The following is a 15,227-nucleotide window of genomic DNA, read 5'->3' as shown; positions in this document are numbered from 1 at the left end:
AAGGCAGAGGAAATAAACAAGGCCCAGGTAGAGGGAAGAGGTGATTTGGGCAGGAGGAGGCGGGATCATAAAAAACTCGGAGATGTGTTCTGGCCTCTGGCTCTTTCATATCTTTTACATTTCTAATTAAAAGAGATAAAGAGTGAGGGAGTCATCAATCCCACAGTGATTTCCCAGTTAAGGTTTTAGAGGGGGCTGTAAACTAGGCAGCCCGGCATCATTGATTTTATAATTAGCTATCGTCACCCCACACTCAAGACGAAGGGAGTGTGCTTGAGAAGAAATTCAAAAAGGGAAAAAAAAAAAAGAGGAGGCGACCGTCAAGTGGAGCAGCGAGGCGTGAGGACGAAGATGACGATGAGGAGGAGGTCGGCCCTGAGGGGGGAAGGTGGTGGAGCCGGGGGGTGGGGGGGGGGTCAAGGGAGAACCCGCCTCCCCATACACACACACCTTGAATGAGAAGTGTGTTTGAAGCAGACAATGAGCCAGAAGGGAATGTGGCAGCGGTGAGGAAAGAAATGGCACAGTTAATTGCCGGTGAAATGTCACGCCAGGATCCAAATATTGCCATGATCTTTGGCCAGAATAAGACACATTACGCCCAATAACGGATACATAAACCATTTTATTATACAGGAATCCCAGCCCAAAACCTGTTACATGGCTGATAGAAAGAAAATACATGGCAGGGATGAACACAATTCTAAAACAAAACGTAACCATTGGTGCTTTATTGCCATGTGACCACCTCCTGTAGTGCAACTTTCAAAGTTGCATTCCAAACACGCACAACAATACATGTGGTGTGCTTCTGAAACCATTTGAAGGATGAAGAGTAGAATAACACAGCGACAGTGAGCGATTGGCCTACTAAACCTGCTCACTTCAATAATCCCACCCAAGATGATTAAACATTAAAATCCATTTCTTTTGCACATTATGAATCCATTTCCCTTCTGGCTGCAGTTCAATAAACTGCTCTTCTCCCCTTACAATAAAACAAATGCTTCCAAATATCTTGGAAGAAAATCTTGACAAAAGTCAAAGAAAAACGTGTCGACATACGTAAACACAACACACAAAATATAAGGAGTCACATCAAGATAAAAACGCACTTATTAGGGACGGGCGTTTGGCTATATTTCCTTGATTGACTATGGGGAAAGTAACGATCAATTAATTGATCAGTTGAAATCTGGCAATAGTGGGGAAAGTAACGATCAATTAGTTGATCAGTTGAAATCTGGCAATAGTGCAAGAGTGCAGCTCAATTTCCCACAAGTGACATCCTGTAAGTCGTTGAGATTGAATGCACAGCACCCCTGCTGGCTGCAGCCAAGTAGTGCACTCCATTTTGCTTCGATCTGGAGGATGTGCAACCAACTTTTGCATCTAGCAAAACAGGCGAACGCTTTTCCTCCAGCCGCGGGTGAATGGCGCAAGCCCCCTGGACAAAGCGCCCGTAGCAACTTTTCAAGTCAACAATGTCTTCTGTTTTACACAAGATGACTTCAAGAGCTCCCAAAGATAACAATATTTCATGTTTAGGGTTTGTGTTGACATACATCATTATGATTTGTAGAACTAAACGACATACGACATGTAGTTAACTTTTGTCCAAAGACACCATTCATAAAGACAACTTCTTTGCAAGTTCATCAAACCATCAGCCCGTTGTTAATGCTGGTTATCATTGCGGCATACGCAGGCTAACCTGTTTTGGTCACGGAACGTTGCTCATGTAGCGGATTGCATCTAGATGTGATTCATCAACAATCAATTCCAAACATACAACCAAATTGCCGACGAGCAATCAGTTGAATAATTATTTCATCTAATCCATGCATGAAGTTCATAAAATCACTATAAAAATCGTAGTCTAGTCAAAATAGGCCGCAAAATCAGCACCCAGGTTTATTCACCAAGTGTGGCAACTTTTTGGAAATCAGCCGAATTTAGCTCAACTGCAGCACACCTGGACTTGACTACAAATAGAAAATCTAGAAAATGCATCCAGTGCTGACAAAAAAGATAGGCGGCAATATCTTGCCACAGGCCTCAGGGAGCATGCTGACAGCACGTGATGATGTCGCGATCTATAAAGATTTTTGTTCATAAGACTGCTCTTTTATTATTTATGCACAAATTTAGAGCTGTGCGGATGTGAATGAAGAGCAGACGAAGGCATTAAAGCCTCCCTGTGAGCAGCGAGAGAGAGAATGCTAGTTCAGCTGGTGGGGAAATGAAAGCATCAAAGTTAGAAGATTATTAATACAAAGTTTCTGTCAACTTCAATCTGCTCAACGAGCGTTTGATTGCAAAAACATCTTTGAGCACCTCGGCGACTCTAAATTTTTACTGCGTGCTCATCACCTGCTAATGTTGTCTAAGAAAGTGCATTTTAAAATCTTCGTCCGGGAGTAAATGGAGGAGCCATATAACGTCACGGCGCTGCCTTACTGCAAAATAATTTGAGCGCGATGCTGTATCAATGCTTTATGCTGTCATGAATCGCATTCAAAGCTGCGATGGGGAGAATTTAATGCTTGCGAGGGAGCTTTGCCATGATTTTCAGCGGGGCCCGGCCCTGCACAAAACATCATAATTACGGTGCCTGTCATGACTCCTAATCACAAATGTCATAAAAACGACATAACATCCGCCGTAAAGCTCTCCACGTAGCAATGATTCAACTGCAGGCATTCGGCTACAACCTGCGAAGCGGAGCCTAAACGCCCGCTCCGTCTACCTGGGACAGCGTCTTATGCCTGTCATAAATGGGGGCTTGCACCCCCCCCCCCCGCCCCCCCCAAATACAGACACGCATAACAAAGGAGAACGAAGAAACGAGAAAAATTGCATATCAACATTGAGTCTGTGGAAAAATAACGGAAGAACAAAAAGGAGCTGCTTCTCTTCACGTGCGGGATGTCCACTCGGCTGGTTACCATGGCGACGTGTCGGCCAGATCACTGGTGGGAAGGGGCGGGGGTAGTTGGGGGACACAGAGCAGAGTGTGCAAAAGTGAGGGAAACGCACAGTGTGGTTGCAAAAGGTTAGACGGAGGGAGTGTCGGAGAGGGAGAGCGAGGGCTTTAATGATGCTGAAAATTGGCCCGTGACGGCGCTACACCCCCGCAGGTAAATCATTGCTACGGCCTGCTGTCAACTTATCTGTCCCCTTGTCCTCCCATCTCGGCCCTCCCGCGACCCCCCCCCCCCCCCCACCACCGCCACTGTCTCCCCCCTCCCCGGCCTCAACTTCTTTTATGAGCACATATTCAAAACTTTCATCTTCCGGCCATACTCACCCTGTCACCATAAATAATTGCTGGCGTTTTGTCTGTGTGCATTAGTGAGCTCGGAATTCATTGGAGAAGTCATTTTTTTGTGCGTGAGGCCAGATGTGTGAGGTACAATTTAGTGGAGGCACTTAATTCCACCATTTTGGGATTCTTTATTCTTTTGCTTCACCATATTTCAAGGAGAAATATGTTACTTTTTACTCGGCTGCGTCTTCCCGCTGGCTGGGTTCACTAATTACTTTGCAGAGTGAGGTTGTACACACAAATCAAGTGGCGGGCTCATAAAGTGTGATGCATTGCTCATGTTTAAATCAGCGACCGTGACAGGGGGCAAATTTGTAGGCTTGTTCAAAAGAAATGTTCATTTTAATATGGCGTCAATAATGCAAATCTAAATTCCTTCACTTTCACTTTCCTCAATTGTGCTCCATTTGCGGTATTCCTGTCTGACCTTGGCCTTCACTGGGAGGCCAATGCAGAATGACCTTGAAGCTATCCTGGATGTTTTCTCAGCTGTAACACCTAATTGCTCACAGAACTGGCGACATCAAATACCTTCAACCGTGCAACAATGACGAGGCTGCTGAGTGAGTGCGTGATCATAACATGCAAAAATCTCAAAGTTGTGATGGAAATCCCTGACATTGCTGCAACATTATGGGACGCATAAAGTGCTGTACGGTGTCGGGCCAAAACCTCATAAGCCACATTTTGGTCAATTTCATATCTTTTTCAAAAAGCTACATTATTTGAGCAATATAACGTGTTGAAAATGGCTTGTTCTCTTTCACGCCATGCTAAAAATGGCTGAAACTTGCCATTTTTGGAGTCTCCTGAAAAGTGACTATTTTGGAAGTACAAGGTTTTGGCCTGACACCAGTGATATCAAATGTCATCATATCCCTTTTCAAATGCCAGGTTTTTGTGGTACAACAATTAGACTGTTTCATAATTACAAAACTTTTCCAACAACTAATGTGTACTAACATCAAATCTTCCAAAGTCACGCTCACATTTCAAATCTAAAATTTAAGTCCTGACGAGAAAAATATCTACTCTGATCCCCATGACTAATTTTTCATACTATTTCTGAATTCTGTATTGAAATCTCATATATTGGATTTTGTTTTGTTGTTATTTTTACTTGATGCGTGGAATATTCATAAAAACTAAATTAGCATAATGTGTAACAACATCATTAAAAATGCTAGTATTTATTATTTATTTAGTTAAGTTATAAATACAATGGTGTTTATTTTCCATACACCGTACATCACTGGTCTAGTAAGCCTTTTCCTGACACTTACTTTACTCTCTGATTGAAACCTGAAAGGTTTTTTTTGCCAACACTGACTGTTATTTGAAACTGCATCTAATTTGTTTTGTTGTATACAGTTCTGTGTAGGCATGGGCTGATATTATATTCTGACAATATAATAACCGTGAGCAAAAATATCACGCTATTAAAATTGCAGCTCTAGAATAATATTTTTTAATGTGGGTCCATAAAAACATATTTTTTTTTCCCATTAAACTAAATCCATTTTGTTTTTAAACAAAATGTTGTCGCTGTGGTGTGAAAAACACGTAGGCCTACGTCCAATTTATTTATTTATTTTAAATGTTCACGCTAATGGGAAAATTAAAATCTGTAACGCGAACAACATTTTAAAAAAATTAAAACATGGACTTAAGTGTTTTTTGCACAAGACAGCGATGATGTCGAACATTTGGTACATTAAGAAATTTGTACCATGTTACGTTAAAACAAATAAATATTTACATTCTTCTTCTGTTTGACTTCTTAGTAAGTCACAGTGTCCGATCACTGGTGAGCTATTTTTAGAAGAAACCAGCAGGCTACTCATGTTGTTCGTACCCGCTGGCACCAAGAGTGTGTGGTGTTTTTTTAGTATTGTTTTGAGGACTATGCATTAATGGACGCAGCAAAACGGCATACGTGTAAGTATGCTAAGGTTAGTGCAATTGCGCTCTGTCGTATCCCTCCGTCCTTCCTCTCCCTGTAACTGCTCACCCCTCCACTCTCTGCTCAGCCCAGGAGGTGAAAAAAAAGTGGCTGACCTTTTGCCATTAACCTCAAAGCTGCGACTTGTTAAGTGATCTTTGCAAGCAGCCAATCAGAGCTGCTTTCAAATCCCCTCAAAAAACAAAAGAAAAGCGTATTAGTGGTGAAAGACATTTTTCACAGTAATTGAAACCTTCGACTTTTTAAAACCAGAGTAAACTGTCAAACCGGTAATCGGCCCATGCCTAGTTCTGTGACCATTAAATATCTCATTTTAGAATCATGCTCCTAAAGCAAGAGCTGCTCAAACTGTTTTGCACTGTTCTACAATGACAATAAATATTCTGTTCTGTACAACATTCCTGTGAGTCCCTTGTTGTCTTGCTCTGCGCGGGTTATTTACTGCCTTGGCTTGAAGGCAAAATAGAACGAGATTTAAAGTTTCTGCTGCCCACATGCTTTACTTGCTGTATTATCATACAGCCTATTATCTAGCTGAGCAACTACGTCTACAAACAACAAATAACACTTGCAGGAAATGTGCAAGTTATTTTATCTTATTGCTATTACTTTTATTTTACTTACGCCCTACTTTTGGGGAGGTACTAAACCCCCCAAAAGTATACAAGCCAATGAAACAAAGCGGTGTACTTTAGTGAGCTTTCACTTCGGAAATTGGTGTCAAACGTGTTAGTTTTGGACATTTGAATTCATTGTGCTACCACACCTTTTTGACTTAATACTTTGAGAGTGTGTGTTTCACCTGATAGCTGTGTCTGTGCGTTCAAAAAGCAGTGCCATTTCTTCTCCATAGCTGTGTCTTCTTCCACATTTAAGTGAATCAGGTTCTTCTTCCTGCACACACAGCAGTACAAACGCAGACACAGCTATTAACAAACTAACTCGCACATGATTGCTCATTGGCTTTGATGCCTTGGTCCAACGATCCGCTGGCTGTGTTGGCAAGTGTAGCGGCATATGCCGTTTTCAGTATCACACATAACTAAGCTGTTCAGCTTTCAGGTCTCACCGAATCCGAGCTGAGTGCCAGAGAGGCGGCTCCGGGCTCGTGAGGCGAGCAGAGAGGAGCTGGCTGACTGATCACCACGGCGCTCCTCTCCATCTCCCGCGGGGAGGGCGGAGGGGTGTTCAAGAGCGACACGTTCGGCCGTCCCTGCTCGCGCAGGCCGTAGTTTCCCAGAGGTCGCGTTGGAGCGAAATGCTGCAAGGCCTCCGGGTCGCACTCCTCCGACAAGTCCGACAATGCGTCGTCAGCGCAGCCTAGACGACAGGAACACAAGCGCAGAGCGTTGCCCGAGTCGGATCGCTCACAAGCCGTTGCGAAGGCTATTTAGTGTTGCCGTTGAATGAAAGTGAACACTTTTACTGTTCCCATCTGCACGGTGTTGGGCAGATTAATGTGGCTTCATTCACCTGTGGAAGCGGCGGGGGGAGCGTTCCACTTGGCACTGGCTGCTGTTCCCATCTTTTGCTCCAACTGACAGATGTAGTCCATCAAGTCCTGCGGTGGGAAATACAGCCATCATTGCACACAGCGGGACGGGCCTTCCATAATCACAGCTTCAGTCGCTAGTGCTCTCATAACCCCCATATGTCTGCCACATAAAGTGGACACGTACGCTACACAATACGCTGCCTTTGCTGTTATGTAAACACGCGCTTTACAGCTACGACGAGACGTCAAACATTATTCCATTTGAGAGATTTATTTGATGCTGGCGACAACTGCCATTGTGGCACATGATGAGCGTTTACATAAAGTGGACGGGCATTTTGAAAAACATTGGCCGTCGACACCATCCAAGCGGCGGGCCAAAGCGATAGCGCTTAGGTAACGACAAAACTCTGCAGGCATTTTAACAGCAGCACTGACTGCCCTGAAAAGCACTGATTTATATTATGCCATAAACGTTTTATATTGCGCAATAACAGCTACAAAGACAACAACGGACCAAAGATGCCCAACAACGGGCACATTTGCAAGAACAGCCTGCTTGTGTATGCTATCGCCCCAATCCAATAATCGATCATTTATTAATGGCAATGATATCGCTACCCGGGACTTGAGAGTGATACCAATTGTTACCTGGACTAAATTTAAAGCGGATAATGACTGCAGTTGAATGAAGTAGCAGTTTAATGGGAGTACTAGTCTCAAGAAGGGGAAAAACAACCGCTATTTATTTGTTAATCTATACAAGCCATTAAGTAGCCTCTGGAGCTTATCAGCTGATTACAAAGAGAACATAAATGGTGCATTAAGGATATTCAACAACTGGCTCCATGTTACTTTTTTCTCCAAACACAGGTGCTCCTTCTCCTCGTGGGCAACCCTCAGGCTGGCCTTCAGCTCCTGCAGCTCCCTGCGCAGTTCACTTAGTTGAACGAGCAAATACCATCGAGAATATAGGGCAGGTTCGTACAACTTGCATGAGGTGCTTGCATGTGCACACTGACTCATTTCCTCCTCCGAATGGTTTCATGGACATGAGAGCTTTTGTTTCCACCATCTGTGTTTTTGTTGACTTTTTTTTGGATACATTTTGTTTGGTTTTTCATGTGTTGTCGTCTTTTCCTCTGTCCATTTTTCATGTCTTGTCTTCTTGTTAGGTTTTCATCTCCACCTGTAATCATTAGACCTGTTCTTATTGTCGACCAATCAGCATTTTCCAGTCTGTGTCGGCCCATTGTTTTCGAATGTCACGCTTTCCCAGTCATTTTGCGTTTACTGTCATGATGAGTCCATTCCTTGTTTTTGTTTCCTTTTTTTTTTTCTTACTTTGTTAAATCCAGTTTTTCTTTCCACGCAAGATGTTGGCCCCTTTTTGTAAATAAATATATCATTTTTAAGATTTCTCCTGCTCCCATCTTGCCTCCTCTGCTCCCTTGCGCTTTTGGCTCAACACCCGGAAAAGCACAAATTTGTGACACTTAGTGTGCAACTTCCAGGTTTTTTGATAACTCAATATAGATCTTTAATATCTTTGTGAAAATGTGTCCAAAGACTTCTTAACACATTTTAGTCACAATATACACATTGATGGAGATGGACTGAAGGGCTGGGAATGTCTCTTTTGAATATTATGTGAAAGACATTTTGCAATGTGTATGCAGGATGACTGCGATTGGCTGGCAGCCAATTCTTCTGCCCGGAGACAGCTAGGATGGCATGCTCTCGACCCCCGTGAGGATAAGCAGTTCAGAAAATTGATGGGTATGCAGGATGAGAAATCAATACATTTCATCCAGATCAGATCCAACGTTCAAAATGATTTTTCACGTCTAGAGGGCTGCCATTGGCTGGCAATCAGTCCAGGGTGTACCCCACTTCTTGGCCAAAGTTGGCTCAGATCGGCTCCAGTTCACCCGCGATGCTACGTGGACGCATGGATGTTTACATGTTTGTGCTCATCTTGTGTTTGTGTTGGATTAGAGTCTGTTTTCTTGGATCCAGAAGAATGCATCCTCCTTTTATCTGCACGTGAAAAATTTAAGTGACCTCCACAAATATTATCTTGGCAACAAATTCCACACAAAGGTATTGTTTGTGGTGTTTTCTCTATAAAATAAGACAATTGTGTGGAACCGAGAAGAAGATATTTTTCCGGTGACAAATATTGAGTGCTGACTCAGTGTTTACTGTTAATGAGAGTGTTAGTTGACAATCCCTTTGTAGTCTTTCTCACCCTGTTGCAATCTTTTTCTCTCCCAAGCTCAACCTCAAGCTTCACCCTCTCTGTCCTCTCCTCCTGGAGCTTTTCCTCAGTCGTATGCATCTCGGCTGTAAGGTTCTCCAGAAGCTTGTGCTCCTTCTGCCGGGGCAACACACACCCGTCGTAACATCACACAATACAAAAGGAAGACAAAAATGAATTCTAAACGAGTGCCTCCACTGTACCTCAGAGTTGCGCTGCAGACTTTGCTTTTCCTGAGCCCACTGAGCTCTGCCTTCTCTTAGAGCCAGACTGGAATCTGCAAGCTGCAGGGTAAGCTGGGCAGTCTGAAGGCGGGCCTGATGCAGTTCGGCCTGCCCGCGATCTCTTTGGGCGGCCATTGTGCTGAGGTCGTTTTTCAGGACGTCCACGGCGCGCTCACTCGCCTCCAGACGCTCCTGCAGGCTCCTTGTCTCCCTCAGCATTGACTCGCTCAACGCCTGACAACAAAGACAAAAATTACTCTGTTATTGACAAAATTCTAGTTGTGGCTAGGAATAAAAAGTAAGCAATGAGATGTGTGGAATCTGGTCTAAATATCAAACTTTTGCAACTACAACAACACTAAAAATGTAATATGGAGTTCCCATCCACTGCGTCTTGGAAAGACGTGCTACAAAATGTTGTCATGTATACATACGTCTTATCTAGTCCAATCCAAAGGGTCTTGAGTTGAGTGTTCTGTACAGACACCAAACGGATCCATGCATGCCTTTCGGGACCGCGGTTTCATGCACTGGAGCAGTCCAACTTGAGTAATAGCTAGAGAGGTGTATTTGGATTTTTCATTCGGATTGCCACAGACCTCTTTCCTGTGGGCTGTGGTGAGTTTCTGGGTGAGGGTGCTGATGGTGTTGTGGAGTTGCAGTGCACTGGTGTCTCTCTGGGCCAGGGAGTTCCTCAGGTCCTGGAACTCCTTGGACAAACTTCGAAGATCACACTCTGTCTGTTCCAGTTTGCTCTAAGCGCAGACCATAACAGTGTCAAAATTGAGAAAAACAAGAAAAGACTCACACTAAACGCAGTCATCATATGAGAAAGCACCTGCAGTGTCTTTTTGTCAATCTCCTCTTCTTTCCACTGGGCTGCTGCCCTTTTAGCTCTTTCCTTCATCCTGCACACGGTCAACAGGACTTGTGTAAAGAATCCATTTTTTCCCCCAGAAAAAAAAGAACGAATAGTGACTCACCTTTCCAACTGTGTCTCTCGTTCCAGAGCTCTGTGTGTCAGAGTTTTGATGTCCTCCTGCAGTTGTTCAATTTGCAATTTGTTCGCCTCTCTCACTTCCAATAAAGCACTATTTTCTTGTGCAAGACATTCCCCCAAAGCCATTTCCTCCTAAGTGACCAAAGGCAACATTACCAGGATATGTCTCTGTATCTCAACACATTTTACTTTAAAAATGGGTATTTCGCTTGCCTGCTATTTCGAGGTTAAATGCTAAGATGTTGTTTTATGTGGGCACGAAGAAGACAATCCTACTCAAAACGACCCTGTAGTTTTCCAGAGACTTATTCATTGAAATGTTCTTCGGGTTAATGTTGTTTGCAGTGGTGTAGAGTTGTCACTAATCAGACTAAAAGCTGTTCCTTTTGATTTTGTCTTCTATCTAAATTCGGTAAACAAAATATTAGAAACAACTGTCGCTGGGATACAGTGCCATTCCACACCATAGCAAACCAGAAACATGAAATAACATACTACTCAGTTAATTGATTGAGTCAATCAAAATTGAGAATTATCCTTTTTTCAAAAGGCACAATTTGTGCCAGCGATCTTGTCTGTGAACATACCTTCTGCCGTCTCGTCACCTCCTCAACCTTTTCCTGGCTCCTCTTCAGTTCTTCACGCAGCCTGCTGATGTCGGAATCAAGCTCTCTGTGAAGTCTGCTCCAGGTAAGCCTCTCTCTGTTGAAGTCTTCCCTCTCTTTCTCCTTTTGGTGGTTTGCGACTTCTTGCATCTGCAGCAGCTCAGCCTGCTCTCGCAAACATTCCTGCAGTCGGCTCTGATTAGGGACAGGAAACCATGTTGACACTCAAAAACATATATTCTAGTCACTACTCAGCTTTGTACCGGTCATTTTCTTTCTCCACCTTCAGTAATTCAGCTCGAGGTACAACCAGCAGAATATCTGTGGCTTCTTCCTCGCCATGTGGCTCATCCTCAAGGGTCACCAGATCCTCCAGGGGTTTGGGGGCGCAAAATGTGAATTTCGAGCTTCGGGAGCAAACTTCTCCTTTAGCGTCAATGTACACAAATTCATACTCTTGGGCACTTGGATTGGGAAGGTAAGATGCTAGAAGGGGGTTGATGAAAAAAAAACCATATATGTTAGTTTAAAAGTAAATAACCATATCAGCAGATTACTTGCAGAATCTATCAGTATTGACTATAAAATCTGAATTAAACATTTTCAACTAATCATGCACAATCTTGCATGACAGTCTCGTTAATATTTATTTAACAATATGAAAAATATATGTTAAATGTAAACTACTGTAAAGACTTTTTAGGTTTGCAATGGTGGTAACTGTACTGCATCATGCAGAGGCATCTTAATTGAACATTTGTATTAATATTGGTACAATGTGGTTCTGCAGCTGAGAGGAACAATTCTAGGGAGAGTTTGTCAAAAATCAAAATGAGCATTGTTATTACTTGATTACGTGACAGCAGAATTTATCATACAGCTGTTTAATTAGATTTATTCAGTGTATGCAGCTCACTATAGTGAGTAATGATAATTTACTGATCATTTGGAAAACCCCCAAAACCTTAAATGTTATATATGATATGCTACCTAAAAATAAAAATCAAGTAAGAGTGGAGCATGTTGTATATGATGAAGTAGCACTTAAACTAACACAAAGCACCACAAATTTATAGAGGCAGTTTGCCACCAATACCGGTATGAACCACTGGGGGCAGCAGATGACTCATCAACGCAGGTGAGCCGCACAAGTAGGCCTCGATTATTTCTTCTGTTGCACCCCGACTTGGAAACCGATATAAATTAATCAAACATTGTCACCACCTTCCTTTGATTTGGTTCATAGTATCACCATTCTCCTTTGCGCGCGTTACCGTGGTGAAATGTCAAGAATAACTATGTAAAATGGCAGCATCTGAAACGGTACCCAGCTAGCAAAAAACGCTAAAGCTAATGCGTGGATGCTGTTGAAGCAGCAAAGTGACGTCCAACCCCACAGCGGGGAATCCACTCTAATATAATTCACTCCAAACAAAAATAAATAAAAATATAAAATTATAATTAATTGTCGATATACTAAACGGATAGTATGTGCTTTTAACAAGCTAACGTGTTCGATTCACACATCTACAAACAAAATTCCATCTAAATTCCACAGTGTTAACATACGTGACGGCAATTTAAACTACTGTATGTTTGTTCGGTGAACATTAGGGCACAGACTAAAACCTTTACTGTAAAAAAAGCTTAACATTACTTTATGTCAGAAGCCTGTAAACAATTGTTACCACCGTATCCACTTCAACCTCTGAAATGATTACAACGAGCACCCCACTATGTTGGATTTTGAGGACATTTTCATCTCCACGGGCGCTGACTATGCAGACAAAGCTTAATGAGGAAAACGCTTTTAAATCCATAAAATACAAACTATTGGTGCAATTATTCCATTTTCAGAGATTGAATTCATCTTCATATGAATTTTGGTGACGATTAAGCGACACTAAGTTGTTTTTATGCTTCAATAAACATTTTAGATAGTCCCAACATTAGGTAATCATATTCTGATGTTCAGTGCTCATAAAATATGTCAAGTTAACTATTCCAGAAATAAGTAAACAAATTCCAGCTACTTTGAAAATTGAGTAATCATCACTCTAAACTTTAAAGTCATTGTTTAACTTGAAATCCTTTGCATTTAATCAAAATACAACATTTGTGAAATATTTTACTTTGGAAAACAATGGTCAACATTTTTCCCCATTTTCTGACATTACGGACCAAACAAAAATTAAATCAGAGTATCAAGTAAGTGAATTAGAATAAAATGGTCAATTTAATCTTTTTTTTGTGTGATCTGACCTAGTATTGCATAACTGTTGTGCATTTGGTTTTGTTTACATAATACCAAAGAAACAAGAATAATCAGCTAAAAAACAGTCATCCCAAAAAAGATTTGCGATCAACTTTAATGTGACATCACTAATTCTAGATATAATTTGCCAGGAGCTATTTAGCAGAGCTAGCCGTCACGCAGCTACAGCCTTTAACATAACTATCGACGCTGATTTCAGGGTCACCTTCTTTTCCTGTATCTTATTCTTGTTGCCTTTCCTTCTTTTTTCATAGCATTGAATTTCTCTTGCCTTTCCTTCCTGACGTGCCCAGACTCCCGCCCGCTGAAGTGACGACTACATCCAGACCATAAAGTAAGCTAAACTAATATAATTCTACAACACATTAATGGGGAATAATTTACGCAGATTCCCTCCGACAGCGCACATGCAGCAAAGGGAGGCGGATGGGAAAGCTGACAAGGAAATCACGCACCAAAGTTTATGAGCTATATTGTAATTCACTGCGCCAACATGGGTCACATTTGGGGCAACTTTTTCTTTTTTTTTTAATGACTGCATCACTGACGAGAAACAACACATAATTTCCTTGGCATTTCTTCCCTTCTGCTTCTCTTTCAATGAAGAGTAACAATGACAATATTCTGAGGTTTGTGATGAATCACTCCTGCAGAGGTCAGTGGCTCCTCATCTGCTGTACCTGTGCCCTTCACACTGAATCATGCTCATCAGCAGCCACCGATACACTGGCGCCCGCCGCCCCACGCCGTTGTCTTGGCCACCCTGTCATTACTCACCATCCTGCCTGAAGAAAGGCATTCAACCCCCCACAGAGACTCAATAGTATAATACAAATTTGACCTGCTCACAAGATCTAAAGTGTCACATTCTACTAATTATCATTTAAACAAGTATGATTTTAGTAACAATGAAAGATGAAAGACGGAAATGACCATAGCTTGACTGCACTTATCAGGCCACAAACATAGTAACATTAATTTCCCTCTCAAGATTAATTGCCGAACGTAATACTTCAAATCAGCCAGCCAATGTGTGTTTGTATGTGCAAAGTGTGGAGTGACTATTGTTTGAGAGCAACTCTCTGTAGTGTCTCAATGGATTCAAAACAAGCTCTGCTTTTGTTATAGTCGAAAGTATTATAAAACTCCCCTGAAGGTTGGTCAGCTGAGTTCAGCCTCTTCTGTATGTTGAGGAAGTCTCGATAATGAAAAAACGCAACAGCAAAGAAACGTGTGTTTTTTTTGAAAGGGCAATAGACAACCATAAAGGTGCATGTTCTCATGAGATTGTGCTTATTGAGCAAATGAGATGTCAGGTAAAACATATGTTCTCATGCAGTAGAGTTGTTTCTTGTGCAGCTGCATTACCACCTCAATGTAAGTAGTAGTTTTCAAATGCAACCATCCGCTCATAGACTACATTTACATGCAGTCAATATTCCGGTAACCCATGATATTCTGAATTTTAAAAACCCGAATAAGGGCATATTCCGGTTATTGCACGTGTTTACATGGCTTTTAATTCATTCACTGCTATTGACGAATTTACTTGTCTTTTCACAGTCCAGCCATTCAATGCCAGGAATTTATTTATATTTTTTTCACATTTTTTCAAACGTTAGGGTAAAAGAGGGTCTGAAAATGTCTGGCAGTGAATGAGTTAAAAACCCAAATACTGCCAACAGTCAGGTTTTAAAAGGTTTACTGGCTGCATGTAAACACAGGTCATAGATACATAATCCTGTAATTGTGGAATTTGATGGAGAGGAAAAAAAGTACCCTGGAATTGAACACAGCAGTTGACCTCTCTTTGCTCTTGATACTTGGCAGGGGCCAGTGCCCAAACAAACGTATGGTAGTCCTTCACTGACGACCATCCCGCCTGGAGACAAAGCGATCAGTTGCAGTGGAACATACACTGTGTTGTGTGGTGTGAATGTGTGGCCAGTACCTTGAAGAGGCCAACCCAGTCACTGCTGGCCCAGTTGTGCGATGAGCTGAGTGTGTAGTGACAGTCCACTCTGCTCTGAGGGAAGTAACTGCAGCCCACGTTTCGGAACTCCACCGGTGCTGCGGT

General features: G+C 42.2%; 1 protein-coding gene and 1 long non-coding RNA gene across 3 annotated transcripts in view; one reads left to right on the top strand and one right to left on the bottom strand.

The window, feature by feature from the left end:
• Positions 1-605: 605 nt before the first annotated feature.
• The window catches only part of calcoco1a (calcium binding and coiled-coil domain 1a), a 16,211-nt gene continuing 1,589 nt past the window's right edge, over positions 606-15,227 (bottom strand). The window contains exons 2-15 of one of the 2 annotated variants that reach the window (XM_086038315.1): positions 15,102-15,227; positions 14,930-15,032; positions 11,159-11,361; positions 10,858-11,070; positions 10,254-10,402; positions 10,109-10,178; positions 9,870-10,025; positions 9,250-9,504; positions 9,038-9,163; positions 7,642-7,737; positions 6,765-6,852; positions 6,361-6,611; positions 6,094-6,185; positions 606-2,972 (exon numbers count right to left, since the gene is read on the bottom strand). The exon at positions 15,102-15,227 is cut by the window's right edge and continues 26 nt beyond it. In XM_086038315.1, coding sequence (XP_085894441.1) covers positions 2,945-2,972; positions 6,094-6,185; positions 6,361-6,611; positions 6,765-6,852; positions 7,642-7,737; positions 9,038-9,163; positions 9,250-9,504; positions 9,870-10,025; positions 10,109-10,178; positions 10,254-10,402; positions 10,858-11,070; positions 11,159-11,361; positions 14,930-15,032; positions 15,102-15,227 — 1,956 coding nt within the window. In that variant the 3' untranslated portion in view covers positions 606-2,944. The remainder of the gene's footprint in view (positions 2,973-6,093; positions 6,186-6,360; positions 6,612-6,764; positions 6,853-7,641; positions 7,738-9,037; positions 9,164-9,249; positions 9,505-9,869; positions 10,026-10,108; positions 10,179-10,253; positions 10,403-10,857; positions 11,071-11,158; positions 11,362-14,929; positions 15,033-15,101) is intronic. The other variant, XM_086038306.1, reaches the window with a different exon arrangement.
• LOC147153959 (uncharacterized) overlaps positions 11,971-15,227 on the top strand; it is a 34,115-nt gene continuing 30,858 nt past the window's right edge. Inside the window, exons 1-2 of the long non-coding RNA XR_015087852.1 lie at positions 11,971-12,013; positions 13,405-13,484. This is a non-coding gene — a long non-coding RNA (uncharacterized LOC147153959). The remainder of the gene's footprint in view (positions 12,014-13,404; positions 13,485-15,227) is intronic.

This window comes from Filicampus tigris, chromosome 1 (genome assembly GCF_054856515.1).
Source record: "Filicampus tigris isolate MCC_2025a chromosome 1, RoL_Ftig_1.0, whole genome shotgun sequence".
In the NCBI taxonomy this organism is placed as follows: Eukaryota; Metazoa; Chordata; class Actinopteri; order Syngnathiformes; family Syngnathidae; genus Filicampus; species Filicampus tigris.
The sequence above is the reverse complement of the archived record's forward strand: the minus strand, read 5'-3'. Positions and strand labels throughout refer to the sequence as shown.